Raw genomic sequence first — 20,189 nt, 5'->3', positions numbered from 1 at the left:
CGCACAGTTTTCATTGGTGACTCACGTTACAAACGCGCAGTGCTTGCAATCGCCACATCTGTAGCGGGTACCGCACCATGCTTCCTGTAACTTCCGTGGCACTGTCGAAAGGTGCACCACGAACAAGTGTTCATGGTATTAAACTGTAAAGCAAAACCGCGAGGAAATTATGCTGCTGTAATCAAACAGCAAGAACAAAAAAAGAAGAAACGGCGATCAATCTCTTCGCAAGTTTTCTCTGCACTTTCAATGTTTGAGTATGAGGTGTGAACGCAATAGGTAAATGAAAAGCTATGTTTACAACATTCTTCATTCATTTAATTAGTTCTTAATTCATCATCACATATCCGACTAATGCCCCGAGAGAATAAGTTTCGTTAAAAAAAAATTCCGTCTACTAACGCGAAATTCAAAGCTGTGCGCGCACGTGTTCCGTCGCGAGCGGAGCGCACTTCGCGGTGACGTCGACACTGTTCACTTTTTAAACATGAGCATTCTCGAACAGGCGGTGTCCTTTCGTCAGTATTGGTTTTCGGAAGTAGCTCTGAAGACATTCGATTGCCTTAAAACCGCAGAAAATGAGAGCCGAGATGCTTCCAGCCGTACAACGCGAACGCAACCCGACCGCGCCGGCCTACTCAGATTACTTGGCGCCGCTGAACGATGCGCTCCACTAGCACCGCCTGGCCACTGCAGGCTGCCTATAACGACAAAGTAGAGTTCAGGGGTGAAAGCAGGCTCAAGCATTTTGGAGCACCTCATGCAGCAGTAATAAAGCAATTTTGAAGCAGCTTTGGCGCAACCAAAAAAGGTTCTTGGTAGTTTGCAGTGTCCACTTTCCTCGCTGCTCTCACTTCTCTCACCACTGGCGGTTCAAAAGCATACAGAAGGTGCTATATCAAGTGGAAAGATCATTTTTTCGCCATTAATTAAATTTACTTGCAAACATTTATTATGTTCCATTCTATTCTGGAGTATAAAATGATTATTTGTATCAGGCCTGGTGCGAGACGCATTATACCTCTTCCATCGGTGTGCTACCATTGTTATGAATATGGCGGCTCCTATAGCCAGTGCACACAACTCCCGACATGCAACAGCCGTACTGTACTTCTCAAAGTTGCCTACTACTGTGTTGCAACAGCGCATGTTCTGCTAAATTTGATGTCAATACTCTTAGGCAGCTGGTTCGGAGCAGTTTTGGAGCAATATTAAGGCAAAAGCCTTTAATGCCTCGTTATCGACAGAAGGTTGTCAATAGAGGTGTCACGCTTTTGAGAGCGAGCTAAAAATAAATTAATAAACTTTGTCTCCCCTGGGAATCGAACCTCCATCTCTTGGATCCCCAGCCAGCTTGGAGCCTAGCGCTTTACCAACTGCACCACACCTCGGTTTGTCAAACGCTCTTCATAATCCGCCTTTTGCGGGATGATGTGGCACCATCATGCGGGAGCGGGCGAGAAACACATTGGACGGCAGTGTAGCAGACGATGCGAAAGCGCACCATACGAAATGGCCACGGCAACGCAGGTAGAAAGCCAAAGCTCCCCTCTTTTTTGGCCTCGGGGTGGAAAGTAGTGACAGTGATTACAGTATATCATGTTCACGCAGTATGGGGGAATGTTAGCGTTTTCACAATCCACTCATAACACACGCATATACTATCTTCGTATTTTAAGAGTGTGTAGTGCGGGCCGTGTTCGACGTGACAGATTGAGATGCTCTCAGCGTGCAGGTTCTCGGCAGACAGGAGAGCGCGGAGGCAGAGAGAGAGAGGGATCTCAAAGGGCAAAGCAGCCAGCGGTTTGTTGATGCTGCATAGCTAGGTGGAATCGTCTTCTGTGACTTACGAGCGGTGCATATGCGCGGGGTGTCTTGAGTTACCGAGCCCTGCGGCGCCGGCATGGTGTAATGGGCGTCGCTTCCTCCTCGCGTCATCTACAAGCGTGCAGCTATAGGATTTCATCTACGAAGCTCGACAGAGAGGCACTTATACACACCCCCTGAAAAGGGCATTCTCCCGGCCGGAATGCACACCTGCAGGAAACGCTCGGCAACGGATGATTCAGCGCTGTAGCCGGTATCTGCCCTCAGGAGTCTGAACGGATATGGCCGCAGTGGTGAAAAGGTTCTCGGTGCAGAGAGAATGGTCATTCTGTTGTGAAAGGATCCACAACCTTTCTGCCTCCGCCGCGATTTCTGCGGAATCAACGACTTGGTGACACATGTGCATCTCTTACATATCGGATGTGCATCTCGGTCAGGAACCAACGCTGTTCTACGTCCAAAGCGATCCACTCCGCAAGTAAACGAGCATGAACCCTCCAGAAGACTCATTTGTGCTGGGCGGTTTCCTTGCCGTTGCAAACGGTTGGACGAAGACGACGATTATCAAGCTCCCTAACGAAGTGCATCTGATCGTGTACACCGAAGTAACAAAATCCAAATGCTTTGGCGAGCATGAAGGGGAGCCTGTAAGATAAAAAGATACTGTGCGTCGTGGAAGAGTGTCAAGTGCGTCATATGCTCCGAGAGACAAAAACACAGATACTACAGGTATGTATGTATCTAAAGGAAATATGCATGATGAAAAGTACCTACTGGAGTTTGCACCCGGCCTGTAACGCACCAGTGATAGCTGCAATGAGGATTTCTTCGGTGTGTTTGCTTTAGTTGCGCCGGGGCCTGATGGCGATGTATTATGTCGTTTCTTTATGTGCGAAAGGGCTGGGTAGCTTAGATATTCCAGGTGGCCGTGTGCGCTAGGCCGTAATATTTAGCATGTTTTATCGTGACTGCCACCTGACTAACAAGAAAAAAAATACAGCGTTTTAATGCACTGCCATTCGCGAGCCTCATCACCAGCTCAACCACTCGGCTCGCGAACGGCGGTGCATATCACAACATACCGAACTACCCACATTACAAGTTCCTCACACGGGCTCATGTTGAGCCAAACAACCTTAAAAAAATGAAGTTGCGCAGGTCAATAGATACATTTTCCTCACTTATAGCTACACTCCATTTCCTCCTGGACAACCCCCAGTGCACAGTGCCCCAGTGTAATTCTGAAGGATGCGAGTTTCAAGATAGCTCCACCACGATCACTTTTATGACAATGATATCAAAATGATATGCCTTGCACAACATCGCATCAGTGAAGCCATGCAGACACTAAGAGGAGCCATTCTATTGTCGGATAACGAGCGACTCTCTTGGTTAGAGTTGGACTTTGCCATATCGAAGACATTCAGGCCCAAGGAGACACGTTGAAGGCTAACCAAGGAAACGTACGAAGCAATCATGACAACCAGATCAACAGTGACGCTCAATACCTTCTTGATCACATCAAGTATCTTACAACAATGTATTCTGTGTGCCTTACTAGTGCATTGCATTTAACCGAAACTTATTTTCAGCTTCCGATACGTCCTAAAGCAGGCCCTCAACAGCGATCCTGTAGTATCGCTTTTTAGCAGCCTAAGGCAATTCAATGGCGGGAACGACAGAGTTTACACAAGGGCTGCAGTTTTCACTTCGGAGAAAATACTAAAGGTACCACTAGCGAAAAAAAAAATATATGTATATATATATATATCGACTGAGATTATACACATTTTGCCATGCTTTGTGCAGGTTGGCATCTTGCAAGCATCAAAGCCTGCAAATGCACCTATCAACAATTAGGCAACTGTAAAATTTGGCATTCGTGATTATGAAAGTCGCACCTTTTCAAGTCAGCTTGGATTCATTCATGTGTGGTGTGAACCAGCAGCTGACGTCCATGTGAAGAGAAAGTATGAATATTTTTACAGAATCTCATGAAACATTTTTATTTACTTTGGGTATTTTCAGCGCCTGCCCTTGTATGCTAGTGCCGCGCGTCCGAAGATGTAATACATACCCACGGGCGACTGGCAAGCCATTGATGCGCGGGGTACAGCACAGATGTTCGCACAGTCCCACCGCGCCTACGGTACCCCCCAGCTTACTGCATGCAACACGCTTTTCCCCTCACAAATTCGCCGCCGTCTGCGGAAGTGCGCAGGGCTAGCCACTGAGAGTTGCGCCGTCGCTGCTTGATTCTCGAGTCCGGCCGAGGGCGAGCTCATGATTTACGGTCAAATCGCGCCTCAACTCTGCACTTGGTGGGCTCCGGAAAGTTGTCCATTTATCCGGTGATAACTTGAAATGTGTTCGCGCCACACATGCGCAATGCGATGATGCGACGATCAACACAGCACAGACATCAGTGGCTGATCACGGTTATTTATGTTCGGCGTGAGCGGCAGAGACAGACGGAGGCTAGCCATGGCCGCATTCGTAAAACGGTAGCATGCCAGAAGTCCCGGGTCACTGTCACTCTCAGCTGATGCTTTAGAGAAAGGTTCGGTGCATTCTCGTCGTATCTTCTTTCGTGAAAAGTTTGATATACCGGCAGAACGAATTCCACACTGCAGGCGAGCGATGCGATGTCAACCATGTTTACGAGCGGAGTGGGGGTCAAGGAGCGGCCAAGGTAGCGTCGTCGCAGACTCGAGATGACTCAAGTTTTCTCTGCCGCTGGAGGAGCGATTCGAGTGGAGATTGCTTTCTGAAACGAAAAACTGGCCTCGAGGGCCGCTTCGAGTAGAAGTTCGAGTGAAGGCGTGTTTGTGAATACAGCGAACAGTCTTCTTTCTCAACTGAAATGTACCCATACACCCGGGCATCCTGCAGCGCAAGAAAAGCGCGGCTGTCACAATCTAAGAGTAGGGTGATGTATCTCAGGTTGCGCCGTTGCAGTGATCTCTGGAAGAGGGTGAGAGCAGCCTCAACTTTCATTTCACCAGCCTTCTTGGTGGTGTTTTTCTGGCAATGCATGGGTCTCCTTCCAAGCCTTGTATGCCGGGTCACCTTCACTTGGGGCACGCTCGCAACCAGCGCAAAAATTACTCAGGACCACGTAATCGAGAACCAGTCCTGTAAACAGCTCGATGACCGCGCCGACGCCGATATGAGACGAGTGGCCGCGCGTCATCCAGGAACAGTCGTATGACACAGCAATGTTTCCGGGATTCGCAACCTGTAACTCATCATATAGATCCCGGATGGATTGCGCACACAGAGACGTTTGCTTCTCGGCAGCAAGAGCAGCCGCGGGCGCCAGCTTCTTCACATACCTTTGCCAAGTTTTGTTGTGGAGGCCACGGTGCGAAATGTTCGTGGTCGCAAAAACGTCATTGAGTGCCGCTTGTCGATTCCCGGTGGCTTGCATCGCGCGCGCAGCAAGGACGTTCACAACGAACGGGTTGCACTTCTCTTTTCCATTCACACGGGGCAAGCTCCACGCCGACGCACCACCACCGCAGCACGCGCACTCGATAAAAATCTTTATGGCGAGGCCATATGCACGTTCACCTTTCCCTACCGTGACGCTATCACCGCACACCTTGTACTTCACAAACGACATCAACGCGTTCATCGAGTCCAAACTGACGACAACGAAGCCCGTCTCGATGTCCGATGGCGCTGCCGTAACATCGCCAGCGCGAGTGAAAAAATCCCATCTTTCGCTTTGTGGCCGGTGTTGAAGAAAGAACTTGTAGCTTTTCTTGAGCTTCCATTTCTCTCTGCAACAACTCCGCACGCTGCAATATTTTGATGTCGCGCCGAATGCGGCTGCTGTCCGGAATGCATTCACTCGTTGGCAATCCGGTTAGGCCCAAGTCCACTTTGGTACTGTCCGCGGCTTCGGCATCACTTGCTGTTGGCGGCGGACTATTCTCGATGCCGGTCGAAGGAACTGAGCGCTTCTTGAAGTTGTAGGCCGATCGTTTCTTTTTGCCAAACTTGTGACTTGTGGCAAACTTCGCCGTTGCTTCCGACATCGTGCTGCACTCGTCACAACCCTAGGACTGAGCAAGGAGAGACGCGTCGCCTGCGGAGGAGCAGACGATGGGAACTTTGCACGGCCAATCACAGCGAGCTTTTCAATCACGCGTGCTAGCTCGACAAATATAACCGCGCGTTTGGACTTTTTTTATGCTCGGATTGTCACCAGTAAGCCGGCGGAGGCACTTGTGGCGGGAAATGGGAAAAGAAAAGCCGCTCTTTCCAGCGAGACCAAAATGGCTGCGATCGCGCGTGTAGAAAACGACCTACGCGCCTCGGAAAAAAACGTTTCTGCGTGGATTTCAGCTGACAGTGATGCTATAAATCGATTCTGTGGCCCAAATACCGCACCGCGAGATATAAAACCTGGCGAATTAAAGGGCCACCCTCCAGGGAAGGACCTTTTAAGTAAAGGAGCCCAGTGTTTCGAGCAGGTACCGGAGATAGTCTGTGCAAAATGCTACAGTGACACGCGCGCCGCAAAGCATCGAAAATACAATTCAAAGCTCCCTCATGCTCTCCTTTGAGAAGCCAGCTTCACCGCTTCCTGCGCTTGCCCGACGGGCCCCGATAATGACGTACGTATCGGGAACGACGTCCATTGGTCCGTCTCGCTGACTGACGGGAGAAGGATGGGTGTCTACCGCTCGCAGCGCGCTTTTCCCTCGCCACGGCCAGACTGAATCTAGCGGCGCGCGCTCCCTCGGCCATTTTTTTTTTCGCGCTCGCGGAGAGCCACGCCCCACCTCCCGCCAAACGCGGAGGAGGAAGGGGAATTTGTATTGCGGAGGCTAGACGACCTTGGGCAGGAGAGTGAAAAACCTTTGCGAAGGAACGGAAGGAGAGAGGCAGGATAGAATCGGGTGATTGCGGTGGCTGTAACTGCGTTATTAGTTACTCTTTTCAAAAACATTTTGCGGCCTTGCGTTCCAGGGGCGAAGTCTCACAGTCACCGGGGAAGAAAATATTTTCGACCGGAGGGTGGACAGTGGGCCTTTAAAGGAATAATAGCTACAGATTCTGAAAATGTCAGTTTCAATAAATCTATTATTTCACGATTTTTTCGTCTCAAAGAGCCGTGTCCGCCCTTAATAAAGTGGCAGTGTTGAGGAAGAACAAGGACAAATTAACCATAGAGATTATGGAAGCGTGGGAGATATCTTTAGGTGGTGAAGACTGCGTTAGCATGCCTTCTGTTCTCCTGTCAAAGAAAGAGAAAGACTTTTTAGATCATTGGGAGGACCGTCAAAGAAGAAGTGGTGTGTGTCCTTAGAAGCGGAGAAGGAAGAGGATGTTGGTGTTAGATTTAATCAGTTGTCAGTGCAGCATTGTCCTTGTTTGTTTATGTGTATGTGTTTATTGTGTGCCTCTCCTGTTTGTCGTCGTCTACGCTGCTGCGTGGTGCATCATGTTAAATATCTTTGTGTGCTTACTTTAGAGTGCCATTAATTTTATTTTATTAGTCCCCATCTTTTTATTAACTGTTTGCACTCGTTTTAAGCTAGGTGCCTTGTGATCTCTGCAGAACTCTCGACTTATCGACATTCTTGATGATGGACGCCTAAGGTATCTGAAAATCACCATGCACCTTTGTTAGCAAGGTGATGAAAGTGCCCGCAGTCGCACTAACCGCTGTATTCACAAACACGCCTCACTCGAACTTCTACTCCAAGCGGCCCTCGAGGCGTGTTTTTCGTTTCAGAAAGCAATCTCCACTCGAATCGCTCCTCCAGCGGCAGAGAAAACTTGAGTTTTCTCGAGAATCTCGAGTCTGCAATGATGCTACCTTGGCCGCTCCTCGACCGCCACTCTGTTTGTAAACATGGCCGACATCGCATCACTCGCTCGCTGTGAGGAATTCGTTCTACCGGTATACCAAACTTTTCAAGAAAGACAATACGACAAGGATGTAACGAACCTTTCTTTAAAGCATCAGCTGAGAGTGACAGTGACCCTGGACTTCTGGCACGCTATCGTTTTACGAATGCGGCCATGGCTAGCCTCCGTCCGTACCTGCCGCTCACGCCGAACATGGATAACAGTGATCAGCCACCGACGTCTGTGCTGTTTGATCTTCGCATCATCGCATTGCACTTGTGTGGCGCGGGCACATTTCAAGTCGTCACTGGATAAATGGACAACCTTTTCGAAGCCTACCGAGTGCAAAGTTGAGGCGCGATTTGACCCTAAATGGTGAGCTCGTCCGCGGCCGGAATCGAGCGGTGGCGACATACTCTCCGTGGCTCGCCCTGCACGCTTTCGCAGACAGCGCCGAACTTGTGGGGGAACAACGTGTTGTATGCAATATGCTGGCGAGCACCGCAGGCGCAGTGGGACTGTGCGGACATCTGTGCTGCACCCCGCTTGCCCATCGCCTGAGGGTACGTAGTACGTCTTCGGACGCGCGGCGCTGCCGAGGGAGCGCGTTGGTGTGCTGGTCCTACGGAGAGATAATCGCGGCCGACAAAGAGCATGGCTTTTCAAGCACGTTTTAAATTAGGGCTCCCTACTTGTTTGGAAACCGCACGCGGTATTTTCTTCCGGAGAGTCGAATTCAGTGTGCATGAGCTGCAATGCGCTGCGAAGCAGCACGCATGTTTAGCAAAACAGTACCGAGTTCGCGGCTTGTACTTTTTTTTCCTGCAGTATATTTTGACGTCTGTCAAAGCCCCGCAATAAAAAAAAAAGTATGCCAAAGCCTAGTAATAAAAAAGAGCCTGTCAAAGCCTGGCAATAAAAACAAGTCTCTCAAAGCCTGAAAGTAACAAAAAGGCAAAGCGGCAAAGGCCGAGCGCAGATCTCACACCAAAAAATAAACCAAAGTATTCACACCATTTCTCGAAGCCTACGTCACCAACAGCGACTGTTGCCAGATGCAAAAACATTTTTGGCCATTTTTCGCAGCCGTCCTTTTCATCCAGCCCACAAAACAAGTTGCACTATGCTGTTAATGTCGAGGCCGCTTGCGAAAGTTGTTTAGAAGACTTGACATGAAAAACTGAGCATGTTACACAGTTCAGCACGCAGTTTTCGGGCCAAAAGTTCATCTTAATCTCGCCCCCATATGCCCCTTGCGCTGCTCCGAGTGGAGGAGGTATTCTTGAGGAGAACTTGTCGGAGGAAACGCCGAGGGGCGTTCATGAATCCGAATCGGCCCTGGAGTGGAGTAGCGGCTGTATTCTCCGCTCTAACAAGTGGAGGTGGAGCGTCGAGTCGAGGCGCGTTTGTGAATACAGGCGTAAGGACCTAACTAAACTAATGCGACCGCTGCTGACCAACTGGAGACGACATCAACCTGACAGTGGAAAAAATCACGCTTGCACATAAATCTCTTTCGAGGAAAGTTCTTCGCTTGTAAAATAGGCTTGCGCGTCTTCTGTGCATTACGCGGCTTCATAATAAAACGAAAAACAAAATTGCCTGAGCCTGCCGGCGTGTAGAACTGGCTGTCTTGTGTTGTTTCTTTTCAACAGTTTGTGTTAGCTAGTATGCTAAGGTGGTGGTACCCATTTAAATATTATTTCCAGTGAAAAAGGAGGAACAGATTGAACAATAATTTGAACGCTACATAAGGAATTGTGTTTTCAAAAACGTGCACCCTGAATAAATGGCCCCAAACTTTGTCCCAATTTCAAGATTGTAATACTATGTAATACGTTATTACAGTGGTTGAAACACAAAACACAACTAAATGGGTGCACCCACTCAGCGAAGTGTACGACTGCCTCGATTCTCGTTACAAACGGAAGTCTACGACTGACATTGGAAAAGCCCAGTGATGATATGCCGCTATCACCTTATCAACCTTATCAAAGGCAAACCTGCACGTGGAATCATCATATGTGAAACGCCGCTCATAAATCCTAAATTGAGCAAGCGTCGACCGCGGGGATGCCGAAACGAAAGCACAGCCACGGCCGCTGTGCGCAGCTCTCTGCCCGGACTCGTCACGGAGCAGTGGCAATGAGAACTAGGCGCAATACGGCTCTTCCGGGCGACGCGACGAGCCGCACCCAAGTGCGCCTCCATTGAGCGGCCGTGGTAGTTCTCTCAGGCTACAGTTTAGATGGGTGCTCTATCGCCTGGCCGGCACAGTTGCAGAAAGACTACGTTTTGTGACTGGAAACTTGTGGACAATGGGCCGAGGCAGCGGGGCGAAATGGAGCAGCTGCACTCGTCGTATTGTGATTTGACTGTGGAAGCTTGCTTCCTTAATTGCTCTCAGGGAGGCGGCGGTGAATTCAAAGAAGCTGCTGCACGTGCTGCTCGATGGCCATTAAGACCAGGCATTGTGCTGCTGAGGATGTGTGCACCATCGCCTAGCCGGTGCCATTGAAAATGCCTGGAGCCAGATGGGACATCGCCGCATCATAGAGAGCAACGGCAAAGGCCTGGCTGTTCAGGAGTGGTATACAGTGGTTCCCTGTACAAGTGCGAGATGTGTGTATGTGTACACGGTTGTGCGTGAGGTGCTGGTGGAACAACTGAGCTGAGCCAAAAGAAGCGGCTCAGCGCCCATTGGACGTTTGGGAAGCTGCGGGTTCCACAGTTGGACTGGTAAGTGATTTAAGCAGCCTACGAGGGCTGCTTCAGTGCGACTCGCCTGTGCTCTCAGTTCATTAAGAGCTACCTCTCTCTTTCACGTGCTTGCATGTTTGTGTTTTGTAAATATGTAAAATAAATCTTCAGTACTCTTCTCTTAACTCCTGCCGTCTTCTGCCTTCCTTAACGCCTTGCGGTGAAGTTCCTATAGGCCCCGATCCTCCGACCATATCAGTAGCGAAATACTCGCGTTCAAATAAACGGGCCTTTTGTACACAGATCTGTATGGAGCTTGGCCAGACCAAGTAACATAGTTCGAATTATCCGAAAATTCGAATGAGTGCCCTTCGAATTAATGAGCTTTGTAAAATTTCCTGCTAATATCAAATATCTCTAAATCTACAAATAAGAATTATCAAGGCCTTTAAAAAAGTAATAATTTCCTCTTTTTCGACATGTGCATTCCTCTAAGGGGGGATACAGCCGAACCTCGATATAATGAAGTCCTACTTGCAGCTGAAAATTTCGTTAGATCACGAATTTCATTATGTCGAGGTTGCGATGTTTTAGCTGCCCAAATGAAGTAAAAGGTTCATGGAACAATGCTGGGAACTTGTAAATTACAAATTCAGGAAATAAGCAGGAAATTCTAGCAATAATAGCGCTAACAAGGGCCCCGGATGTTATTTTGTATATCAGGAGCACATAATGAGTGATAGCAAACGAATGCGAACACATTTTTTCTCCGCATGCGCAAAAAGCATGGGCCAAAGTGGTGTGTTGCCTCTACTGGAGGGGCCTTAAAGGGGCTCAGTGACTCATTAAGCCGCTAATTCCAGCCAACCTCTAGGTTCTCTGCACCGTGCCAATGTCAGTTCATTCGGTTTAAAAAATTCTAAAAAGAACATCGCGTTGGAGCCGGTGTGAGACGAAGCCCTCTCCCATTTCACTAGAGACTTGGGCGGAACCCATGAGAAACGCAGCTTTCTGCTGTATAGGAAGCTATCTACCATGGTTGCCTGTCCAACTCTACCTGTAGGCGCGCTTTTTGGCAGCGTCGTTACCAGATAACGAAGCTGTGCTATGAGGTGAGGACTGGCTTCTCCATCTGTGCAAAGCTAGCCTAGCCCATCAGAAGCTGCTCCACACCATCTTTGCGGCCGTATTGACGAGGTGGACCTGGCGGCCAGCAAATCTGTGTCGCTGTTTTGGTGTTCTGCCGGCATCAATAGCTGCTGCTGCCACGGATCACCGAGCGCTAGTTGTGTGAAAGTTCGAGAAAGAGTGCGAAAGGCGGAGACGGAGGAGTGGCGTACAAGAGCTAATACGAAACCTACCCTCGTCCTGTACAGAGCCAGCAAAGGGGTCATTTACTGGGAACGACAATATGACTTAGTGGTTCACCGCGCTAACACATAGAACGACAATAAACACAACACCACGGAGCGCGAGCTAACAACTGGTTTTAATGCAAGAAACTAAAGTCATTTTATACACAAAAACGTGATCGTCACCAGACAAACACAAAGACATCAGGAAAGCAATCATCGTAGGCATCAAAGGCATACAGCTAGACATACTCATCGCGATAGCCTAAGCAGATCAACTTCTTTCGCAGACAACGGCAGTGATACATTGCCGATACACACATCGGCTCAGACGAATTTTATTTCGAATGCTTCTATGATTTCCCCGTTTTTTTATTAGAATGCTAAATAACAGCGGTTTTTTCAAAATGAGGCTGGTATTTGCAGTGCTGACAATGCGTAGCCAGCTTTCCTGGAAGCGCGATGGATTTGCAATTGTTGGCATGCTCACTTAGCCCTTTGTTTATGCAACGATCCGTTTGTCCGACATACTTCACTCCGCATGAGACGGGAATGAAATAAACCATGCAGGTATCGCATTCAATGTGTTTCCTCATGGTTGGTGGTGCAACATAGTTTAGGTGTCTCATCAAGTCTGTTTATTTTCGCACACAACCCCGATAGCTTTTTGGGTGCCGTGAACACCACAGGAACATCATGCCTGCCTGCAAGCTTTTTGAGACAGTGCGATACTCCGTGTACGCACGGGATGACAATCGGACGAGCGATCTTCTTGTAACCCTGACGAAATCACAGAAGTGTTCAAAATAAAATCCGTCAGTGCCGATATGTGTATCAGCAATGCATCACTGTCGTGTGCGAAAGAAGTTGATCTGCTTAGGCTATCGCGATGAGTGTGCCTAGCTGTCTTTGATGCCTACAATGATTGCTTTCCTCAGGTCTCCTCGTATCTATGTTTGTCTGATGACGATCACGTTTTTGTGTATAAAATTACTTTCGTTTCTTCCATTAAAATCAGTTGTCAGTTCGTGCTCCGTGGTGTTGCGTTTACTGTCGTTCCATGTGTTAGCGCGGTGAACTACTATGAATAACTAGGCTCAATTCTCGCCATTATGACAACACCCTGGGCAGTGGCCTGCTGGCGGAAGCCCACTATGGAGTGCTGCGGACTCCAGTGTGGCGAGCGCGCTTCACGAGCGATCTCGACACAACTTGTGCCATCTGTGGAGCGCCGGCAGAAACGATCAGCCACGTGATTTTGGACTGTCTAGCGATTTCGCCGACCTCCACGATCTGAACATTGACAGCTGCATTGGCTTTGTATTAACACTATGTGCCTTAGGATTTGAGGAGCCTGCGGGAGTGGAGACCACGAAGCGGCATCTCGAATTCTGGTGGCAACGGGGAGCCCTGCGACCTCGGCGGGGGTACACCACTGCAGCGGCGGTTGGAGACTGCTGTGTGACCTTTGTGCTTGCGACCGTAAGCCTGGACAGCAAATTTACACATTTTTTCTTTTTTTTTTTGCTCCGCCGCGTCAGAAGGTAGCGGCGACCCCGTTAGAAAGGACAAAGCCACCTTCACCACAGCAAGCAGACGCTCCTCCGCGCTTGTTGACAACCATTTCGTTTTTTAAACCTCCTTGTTGACAACACCGCATTTACCAGACTTTACAATCCCTATCTTTACAAGCACTTCAAGAACCCACGCAGAACTAAAACACCTTTTATTTGTTTTCTGCATAGTGAATTGAAGACTATTCGATTCTAAAATCTAAAGTGTGTGCTGAACGAAACAGCGCCCAAGTGAGAAGGAAACGTCATATCCGTTAATTTTGCTGTCATGTGTTGCTCACATCGGTGCGGAAACACTAATTATTGAAGCGGATTAAAATATTAGGTGCTACGATTTCACCGTTATGATTGCGCTTTGGGGCATCGGGAAGGTTTAAGGGGGGACATGGCTCTTGAAGCTATTTTAATTTTCGACCAAACTTGATAAAACTAGGTAGTCTGATTCAGTTTCTTGCGCTGATTTCAAATATGTAACTATTTTTCAAATTGGCCAATTAGTTCAAAAGATAGATGAAATTAATTGTTCACAATTTGCAGAAACAATGAAAAAGTAATTACACTAAAAAAAATTCATATTGACACTTTGCAAGGTACTAGAAAGCATAAATGTATACAATGTTAGGAGCACTATTTTGATAAAACAAATATTAGCGATGTTATAGCATTTCAAAGTCCACCATTCAAATGTGGGTGCCCTACTGTCTGACCTAGAGTAAAATTTAAAATTTTTAAAACGTAAATTGCAAAATCTGCTCCTAACATTGCGTGCTTTGCACTTTTAGCTACATGGCACAACAAAAAAAATTATGGTTCTACCTCCATTGAAGGCAGAGATATCACTTCTGCAAATAAGCAAGAAATCAAGAATCGGTGTTTTGAGAAAACGAAAAAAAGAGATTGGCTCTCTTTTAATCAAAAAATGCCGAAAAATATTGCAATATTTTGCAATGTAAGTGACTAGAAGGTACCAGGGATGTAGTCAGATTGACTATGGCCACCCAAATGGCGTTTTTTGAAAGCATGCTGCATGTCCGCAGTGGTCTTGCACTTGTTTGCAGATGCCACTGCTCGGCGGTGGCTTGCTTCACGGCAGCAAGAGCTGCCGTGGGCGCCAGCTTCTTCTTCACGTACCTATGCCATGTTTTGCTGTGGAGGCCACGGTGCGAAATGTTCATGGTCGCAAAAACATCATTGAGTGCCGTTTGTCGATTCCCGATGGCTTGCATCGCGCGCGCAGCAAGGACGTTCACAACGAACGGGTTGCACTTCTCTTTTCCGTTCACACGGGGCGAGCTCCACACTGACGCAACACCACCGCAGCACGCGCACTCGATAATAATCTTTATGGCGAGGCCATATTCACGTTCACCTTTCCCTACCGTGACGCTATCACCGCACACCTTGTACTTCACAAACAACATCAACGCGTTCATTGAGTCCAAACTGACGACAACGAAGCCCGTCTCGATGTCCGATGGCGCGGCCGTAACATCGCCAGCGCGAGTGAAAAAATCCCATCTTTCACTTTGTGGCCGGTGTTGAAGAAAGAACTTGTAGCTTTTCTTGAGCTTCCATTTCTCTCTGCAACAACTCCGTACGCTGCAATATTTCGATGTCGCGCCGAATGCGGCTGCTGTCCGGAATGCATTCACTCGTTGGCAATCCGGTTAGGCCCAAGTCCACTTCGGTACTGTCCGCGGCTTCGGCATCACTTGCTGTTGGCGGTGGACTATTCTCGATGCCGGTCGAAGGAACTGAGCGCTTCTTGAAGTTGTAGGCCGATCGTTTCTTTTTGCCAAACTTGTGACTTGTGGCAAACTTCGGCGTTGCTTCCGACATCGTGCTGCACTCGTCACAACCCTAGGACTGAACAAGGAGAGACGCGTCGGCAGCGGAGGAGCAGACGATGGGAACTTTGCACGGCCAATCACAGCGAGCTTTTCAATCACGTGTGCTAGCTCGACAAATAGAACCGCGCGTTTTGACTTTTTTTATGCTCGGATTGTCACCAGTAAGCCGGCGGAGGCACTCATGGCAAGAAATGGGAAAAGAAAAGCCACTCTTTCCAACGATGGCTGTGAAGATGGCTGTGATCGCGAGATGTAGAAAACAACCTACGCGCCTCGGAAAAAAAACGTTTCTGCGTGGATTTCAGCTGACAGTGATGCTATAAATTGATTCTGTGGCCCAAATACTGCACCGCATGAAAAAACCTGGAGAATTAAAGGAATAATAGCTACAGATGTCAGTTTCAAAAAATAGATTATTTCACGATTTTTTTCGTCTCAAAGAGCCGTGTCCCCCCTTAAAGAACCTAGACGCCAGCTGGAATTAGTGGTCTGGAGAACGTCACGGCACCTCTTTAAATGTCCAAAACCTCAGAATTGGCTCAACCAACAGCACGGCGATGCCATGCACGGCTAAGCGTGGGTGCCCGAGGTCAGTGTTGTCGCACAGTACACACAAGCATCTGCTTTAGCAGAGCCCCCTGAGGGTATTTCCTTTCCTGTGAACCAATTATTATTATTACTATTATTCAGTAGGGTATACACTTCTGTACAATTGTAGTTTAACTTCGTTTGGCAATGCTTGTGCATTCTGAAATAAATGTGGCAAACATTGTTTGCTATTCTTCATTCCCGTTTTTCACTAATCAGATATTCAAAATTAGAAATTATGTTTTAAATATTCGCATACAAAAATTCCAATAATTGCATGGCCGTAAAATTAAAATACAGAGATGAACCGTTTCCAGCTTTGCTGCAGTGGGATCTAATCAGCTATAATTTTATCCTGCCTATTAAGCCCTCAGCATAATCTTCACTCTTGCTTGATAAGTCACCCAGCAATTTACTAATGTAATTTTGACCAGCTCTGTTAATGCAAATCTAATAAATCCAAGAGAAGTTTCAAAGAAAATATCAGCTATGGAAAATGGAAAGGGACATAAAAAAAATACAGTACAACCTCAATAATTCGAACTCGGGTAATTCGAAATCCCGGATAATTCGAAGGTTTTCTGCGGTCCCGTATTTCCCAATGTAAATTTGGCCGGATAATTCGAACAGGCGGCCTGTGCCAGCCCGGTTAATTCGAAAATTTGGACTGCTATGCGGCAATGCCTGATCCATGTTTCGCCGCAAACCCGGCGAAACGACGGCCCTACGGGGCCGCGAGGCAAAGCCACATAGTAATGGTGATGATTTATAGGCGAAGCGCCCCAGCCGGAGCACTCTCTGCACAAAAATCGGTCCACAGTGCGCCTCGCGCACCGCCAAAACGCGCCTGCAGAGGAGAAGACGTGCTTCACTGCAACACGGCGGGCATACCGGTTTTTATCACGTGACCTCGCCCCCACTCCATCCCTTGGTGTGCTTCGCCCACTCTTCCCCCGTGCCTCCGACGCTGCAAGTACGCCACCACCACCGCCGCGCCGGTCTCGCCTGCGTCATTTCTTTGTGTTGTGCGCTGTGGTTAGGGGTCGGCTACTGTGCCGTTTTTTTGGGCGGGACTGTGCAGAAGTGCTAGCTTTGTGACCGTAGCAGTGCAGAAATGCCAAAGTACAAGACTTTAACGCTGCAGCAGAAGTTCTGCTTGATCCAGGAAGCAGGCAAGAGCGCCTGTTCGAAGACCGAGTTGGCCAAAAGGCATGGCGTGCCCCTCTCGACGTTGTCCACAATATTGAGCAACAAGTCAAAAATACTAGAGGCTTACGGCAAGACCTATTCTTCGAAGCGGTCACGAGTGCGGGCTCCCACGTATCAAGATGTGGAAGCTGCTCTGCTTCGCTGGCTGCAGAAAGCAAAAGCTGCCCACCTTCCCTTCAATGGAACGCTACTGCGGGAGAAGGCCAACGACCTAGCTCTACAACTTGGGCACGAGGAATTTAAGTGCAGCAATGGATGGTTTTGCCGTTTTAAAGAACGCAATAATTTAACCTTTCTCACAGCGACGATAGCGACGACGACACCGACGAGCCTCCCCGAGCACCTGCTCTTGGTGAAGTTATCGGATCGCTGAACGTTATCCGCAGTTTTGTTGAGTGCCGCGGTGGAAGTTCAGAGATGTTTCGTCTATTTGACCAACTCGAGAGCATGACCTTAGGAGCCGCAAACTACCGGACGCGGCAAACCAGCATCTGATTACTTTCAGTAGTAATTCAAAATATGCCGAATAAAGGTAACACGTTCCTGCAACGAATTTTTTTGCCTAAGTCTTATTTCTTGGTGTGTTCGGTTAATTCGAAAACCCGCTTAATTCGAAGATTTCTCGCGGTCCCGATGACTTCGAATTAACGAGGTTGTACTGTACACAGCAAGACTTATAGGCATTGTAATGAGCTGCACTTTTTGTACTCTTTATACATGAATGCCACATGTTAGACACCATGGGAGTAAATTTTATGAAGATTTTGCACTGAGATTTTTTAAAGTTTTCCAGCCCTTCTGAGTTTTCACACATGCAAAACCAAACAACAAGGATACTGAAACTTTGGTCTGTTATCTCCAGATGCCAGAGGTTGATGCGAAGGTCATCTGCAGAGAGGTATGTTTCCTGATCACTGTTGACCGAGATGGAGTTGATGTGGTAGGTATGTGCGTTGGCAAAGATCCGCCGTGGTGTTGCCTCCACTAGGAGATCCATCGGCTGTAGTGTGGGTACCCGCAGAGAAGTCATGCCACCTATTTCTGCTCGTGAGCTGTAGCCATCAATGCGTTTGTCACGCTCAGACACTTTCCACAGCTTGATCGTCTTATCATTAGTTGAGAGGAGAAAGTGAGCTTGATTCTTGCGACGCAGCCATCGAATTTTGTTGATCTTCTCCTCTATCTCAAGGCTCTTGAGGTAGTCGAATTCTGGCTCATGGCTTTGAAACGTACTGTACACATTGTATTCCCCTCTCCTAGGCTGACTCTGTCGAGACTGAAAAGAGAGAAAAAAAGGACTGTCAGAACACCCATCACAGCAACCCATGTCAAACCCATGTCAAACAGAATCAATACTGAACGAACTGAAAATCAAAAGGTGTGAACTGCCTGAAACAAAAGCATACTCAATACAAAAATTTTACTAATGAACAATGCACTTTTCCCATTTCACTAAGAAGCTTGCAGTACCAATAAGTTCATCATCATCAGCCGGACTATATCTACTGCAGGGTAAAGGCTGCTCCCATATTCCTCCAATTAACCCAGTCCTGTGCTAGCTGCATTCACTTGATTCCTACAAACTTCTTGACCTCATCTGCCCACCTGACTTTCTCCGACTCTTGCTACACTTTCCTTCCCTTGAAATCTAATTTGTTACCCTAAGCGACCATTGGTTACCCTCTCTTCGCACATGCCCATTTCTTCTTGATTTCCACTAGAATCTCATTTACCCGAGTTATTTCTCTGACCCACTCTGCACGTTTCCTATCTCTTAACGCTACGCCTACCATTTTTCGTTCCATAGCCCTCTGCGTTGTCCTCAACTTAAAGGGACACTAAAGAGAGAAAGGAAGTGGGTTTGCATCGATAGAATGCCAGTTCCTTATCACGAAAAGACCACTCTTACTGAAAACAGAGCTGTTATAAGGTAGTAAAGAAGAATAACAGAAATACAGGTATCGCCACCACAGCCAAACGGCCGAGGCTCGCAACTACAAATCACGTGACGTGCTAGGGATCCCGGAGGCTGACAAATGCGAATTACGTTGTATGTTTGAATGCGGTAGTACGTTTTTTCTCAAACATGATAACACGCTTTTATCATAAGTAAACGACGGCGAAAAGACAACGTAAACGTTGCAAGGCAAATACAAAAATATACTTGGAGGTGCCACAGGTGGCCACTTCAGTTTTGGTTATGTTTCGGCTCAGGCATTTCGTGCGCACTCGGATAGTTTGTTTGAACCTGCAGCGCCTGAATTACGAGCTTGGAGCAGCAGATGCGCCTTGATGGTTCCCATTTGAGCATTCGGAGGCACGAGCGTGCGAAATCCGCTACCGCCGACACAGTCCTTCGTTCACACTTCTGCGCCAACATATCGCTGCCGTTGCTGCTTCGACTGCGACCCGACAGCTTGACTGCAGCTACGTACGCCACGAAAAGCATACATATGCTAAGTACCGAAGGAAAAACGCATTATTATTCAATTGTTCACTAAATCATGGCACATCTGACCAACATATACTGCGTCAACAAGACCTTCAACGTGCTATTTGCAGGCGTCGTAAACAAAAGGGGCATATGTGCCGCTCATACCAAGGAGAGTGTCGATATATTGCGCTCGTCGCCCGGCGAAAAAAAGGGCCTCGGGTAAAAAGTAAAAACTAAAAATAACGAAGCACCAGAAATACATTACAAAAGGGTAAAAAAAAAAAAAAGAATGGCCAGAAGCGGTAAGACTCGAACTCGCTACTGCTTGCTCCGCAACGTTCGGCGCTAACCGCTCGGCTACGCCGCGCCACAAGAACCTTGGAAATATTTCTAGTTTTTATGTCATAGCCCCATTTACAATAAAGTGTTTCTGCTGCCGGTCTAAAAATTACAACTTCTTGATCATCGGCGCATGCTGCCTGCTATCACGTCTTGCAACTAATGTCTGGATGCCTATGCGCACTATATTGTGCACTGGATCCATTTTAACATGTGGAATTTCGCAGCGCTGGCAAATGTAGTGGCGCCGGCACTTCGGTCATGTTCTGCTACCGTGGACGTAATTTTCGCTGCTGTAGCACAAACCTTGAAGGAGAAAAGTGCGACGAAGCTTCAAAACTGACAAGCGCAGCAGCGAGGACACTATTTTGCTGGTAACTAAATCTTGATTTGTATGTAAGCATGTCAGGAAGCGTTGCGATGACCGAGGGCTCGGTTTGTTTATACACAG

At 47.9% G+C, this 20,189-nt stretch overlaps 1 protein-coding gene across 2 annotated transcripts in view; it reads right to left on the bottom strand.

Moving 5' to 3' along the window:
- Positions 1 to 20,189, bottom strand: part of tws (protein phosphatase 2 regulatory subunit tws) — a 39,614-nt gene that overhangs the window by 2,678 nt on the left and 16,747 nt on the right. For both annotated transcript variants that reach the window (XM_084591003.1, XM_084591004.1), the window contains exon 4: positions 17,803 to 18,241. In XM_084591003.1, the coding sequence (XP_084447129.1) occupies positions 17,803 to 18,241 (439 nt within the window). The remainder of the gene's footprint in view (positions 1 to 17,802; positions 18,242 to 20,189) is intronic.

The sequence above is a fragment of the Amblyomma maculatum genome, chromosome 1 (assembly GCF_055883805.1).
Source record: "Amblyomma maculatum isolate TAMU_Amacu chromosome 1, ASM5588380v1, whole genome shotgun sequence".
NCBI lineage: Eukaryota > Metazoa > Arthropoda > Arachnida > Ixodida > Ixodidae > Amblyomma > Amblyomma maculatum.
The sequence above is the reverse complement of the archived record's forward strand: the minus strand, read 5'-3'. Positions and strand labels throughout refer to the sequence as shown.